Here is a 2,068-nt window from a genome sequence, read left to right as displayed (position 1 = left end):
TGATTCTTTCACGAGTTGTTCTTGTCCAATTTGACTGTCTATTTCGTCTTTTGCCTTCTTTAACACTTGGGGATTGTTTAGTAGATGAGACAAGGTCCATTCCATTGTCACAGCTGATGTGTCAGACCCTGCAGTCAGTAATACCTACAATTTTTTTTGTTAATAATGAAATTTTAACTCTTAAATTAATTAAAATGTATCCATGCACGATCAATTAGGGGATGTTATTATATATAATTCTTAAGGGTTATTATTTATTTATTTTAGGTTTAAACATCATTTTAGTCCATCAACTTTTACTAATTTATTTTTAAAATATTTCTCGTTTTGGTGTTCGTTTTATTTTGATCCTTACATTTTTAAAATGTCTAAATCTCTAACTTAAAAAAATGGTCATCTATATGTTATTTTTCTAATTTAAATTTGCTTTACCTACTATGTCTCCAACTATTTAATTTTAAATCAAGTTCGTAATAACATATTAGTGCACATACTTAAAGTCATGTTAGTTATTTATTAAAATCAAAATAATGGTAAGTTCTAGAGATTAATATAGACATTTTAGTGATTTGGGAACTAAAAATGAATGAATTTGAAAGTTCATTACTAAAATAGAAATTTTAAAAGTTCAAGTACCAAAATAGAATAAATTTCAAAGTTAAATGCTTTAAAACTTAGTATTATTGGTTTATGGAAATTAGAAACTACTAATTCTTAAAGTTTTTCTCTCTTTCAGATCCACCCTATTTGTGTGTGTAATTTTGTCAAAATTTTCATAGAATTATTTTCAAAATTTCGGTTTGGTTTGCAATTTGGATTTTATTTTATGTTTTCAGATTGATTAATTTTGATGAATATATATTTGGTGGACAACCTGGATTCTATTTCTGTTTTCGGATTTTGTGATCTAAACAATGTATTGTTTTTTTATAAATTAATTAATAACAATTTATTGTCAACTAATATTTAGTGGATAAATTAGAATAAATTTACCAAACACATATCTATTTAACTACAATTACAATTTCTGAATTTTCTGTTTCCATATTCTCTATCAAACCGACGTTTAGAATTCACACTGTATTTTGAATTTTATTTAACTAAAAGAACAAAAATCCTTAAGTTGTTGAAGGCAGTATCAAAAGAAAAAGGTAAAGAAGTCGAGAAATTTATTACCATTATAAATCCTTTGATTATTTGATCGTTATAGTGATCGGGTTCCGATTCTTGCAGAGAAAGAAAGTGATCAATCATCGTGTTCCTTCCTTCTTCCTTCTTTCTGCGATGATCATCAATTAGCCCCTGCAAGAACACATCCACTTTCTTCCCCAATTGAACCAATTGCCTCTCAAAACCGTTCGGGATCCAATTCAATATGGGTAAGAAATCCCCTGGATTTGATACTCCTCCTATCGCCACAAGCTCTTTAATCAACTCCCTGAACCTCTTCGCCTCTTCCTCGTTCGTTACGTCCTTGCCACAATACCTCTTCCCGGCCGCCATTCTCATCGAGATGTTGAACGTCAGCTCTGACATTGCCGATTGAATTTCAACTTTCGAAAATCGATCGATCGAATTGTGCAATAGTTTTCGTACTAATCCCTTCACTTCATCCTTCCGGATATCGACGAATTTGTTGATTCGAGATGAAGAGAAGATTTCAATGGCACCAATTCGGTGGAGGTTCCGCCAGTGGTCGCCGTACGGAGCGACAATCATGGTAGTATAGTTATAGCCGATGTATTTTCCAATGAGGAAACAAGGACGGTTGGCGAGAACGACATCGTTTTTAGTGAAGCATTCCTCCACCACCGCCGACGAGGATATAACGACGGCGAGCTTAGATCCGAGGCGGAGAGTCATAACAGGGCCATATTTGGCCGAAAGACTTTGGAAACTTCGATGGAGTGGCTTTTTCAAGAGATGGAGATGACCGATGATCGGAAGAGAAGGCGGACTTGGAGGTAAGTTATTGCGAACTTGAAGAGATCGACGAATGAGGATGAAAGTAAGAAGAAGAAAGAAAAGAGGGAGGGAAGAGTAGAGGAAGGAAGTGTCTAAATCCATG

At 33.8% G+C, this 2,068-nt stretch overlaps 1 protein-coding gene across 1 annotated transcript; it reads right to left on the bottom strand.

Moving 5' to 3' along the window:
- Positions 1-3: 3 nt before the first annotated feature.
- On the bottom strand, positions 4-2,067 carry LOC120068873 (cytochrome P450 81E8-like; the record flags this gene model as incomplete). Its single annotated transcript, XM_039020518.1, has 2 exons — positions 1,177-2,067; positions 4-144 (listed from the first exon to the last, which is right to left on the bottom strand). Coding segments are annotated over exons 1-2 (1,032 nt in total), but the record flags the coding sequence as incomplete, so codon positions are not given.
- Position 2,068: the final 1 nt, after the last annotated feature.

The sequence above is a fragment of the Benincasa hispida genome, unplaced genomic scaffold, assembly GCF_009727055.1.
Source record: "Benincasa hispida cultivar B227 unplaced genomic scaffold, ASM972705v1 Contig1251, whole genome shotgun sequence".
NCBI classification, from domain to species: domain Eukaryota; kingdom Viridiplantae; phylum Streptophyta; class Magnoliopsida; order Cucurbitales; family Cucurbitaceae; genus Benincasa; species Benincasa hispida.
This window is presented reverse-complemented; position numbering and strand designations above follow the sequence as displayed.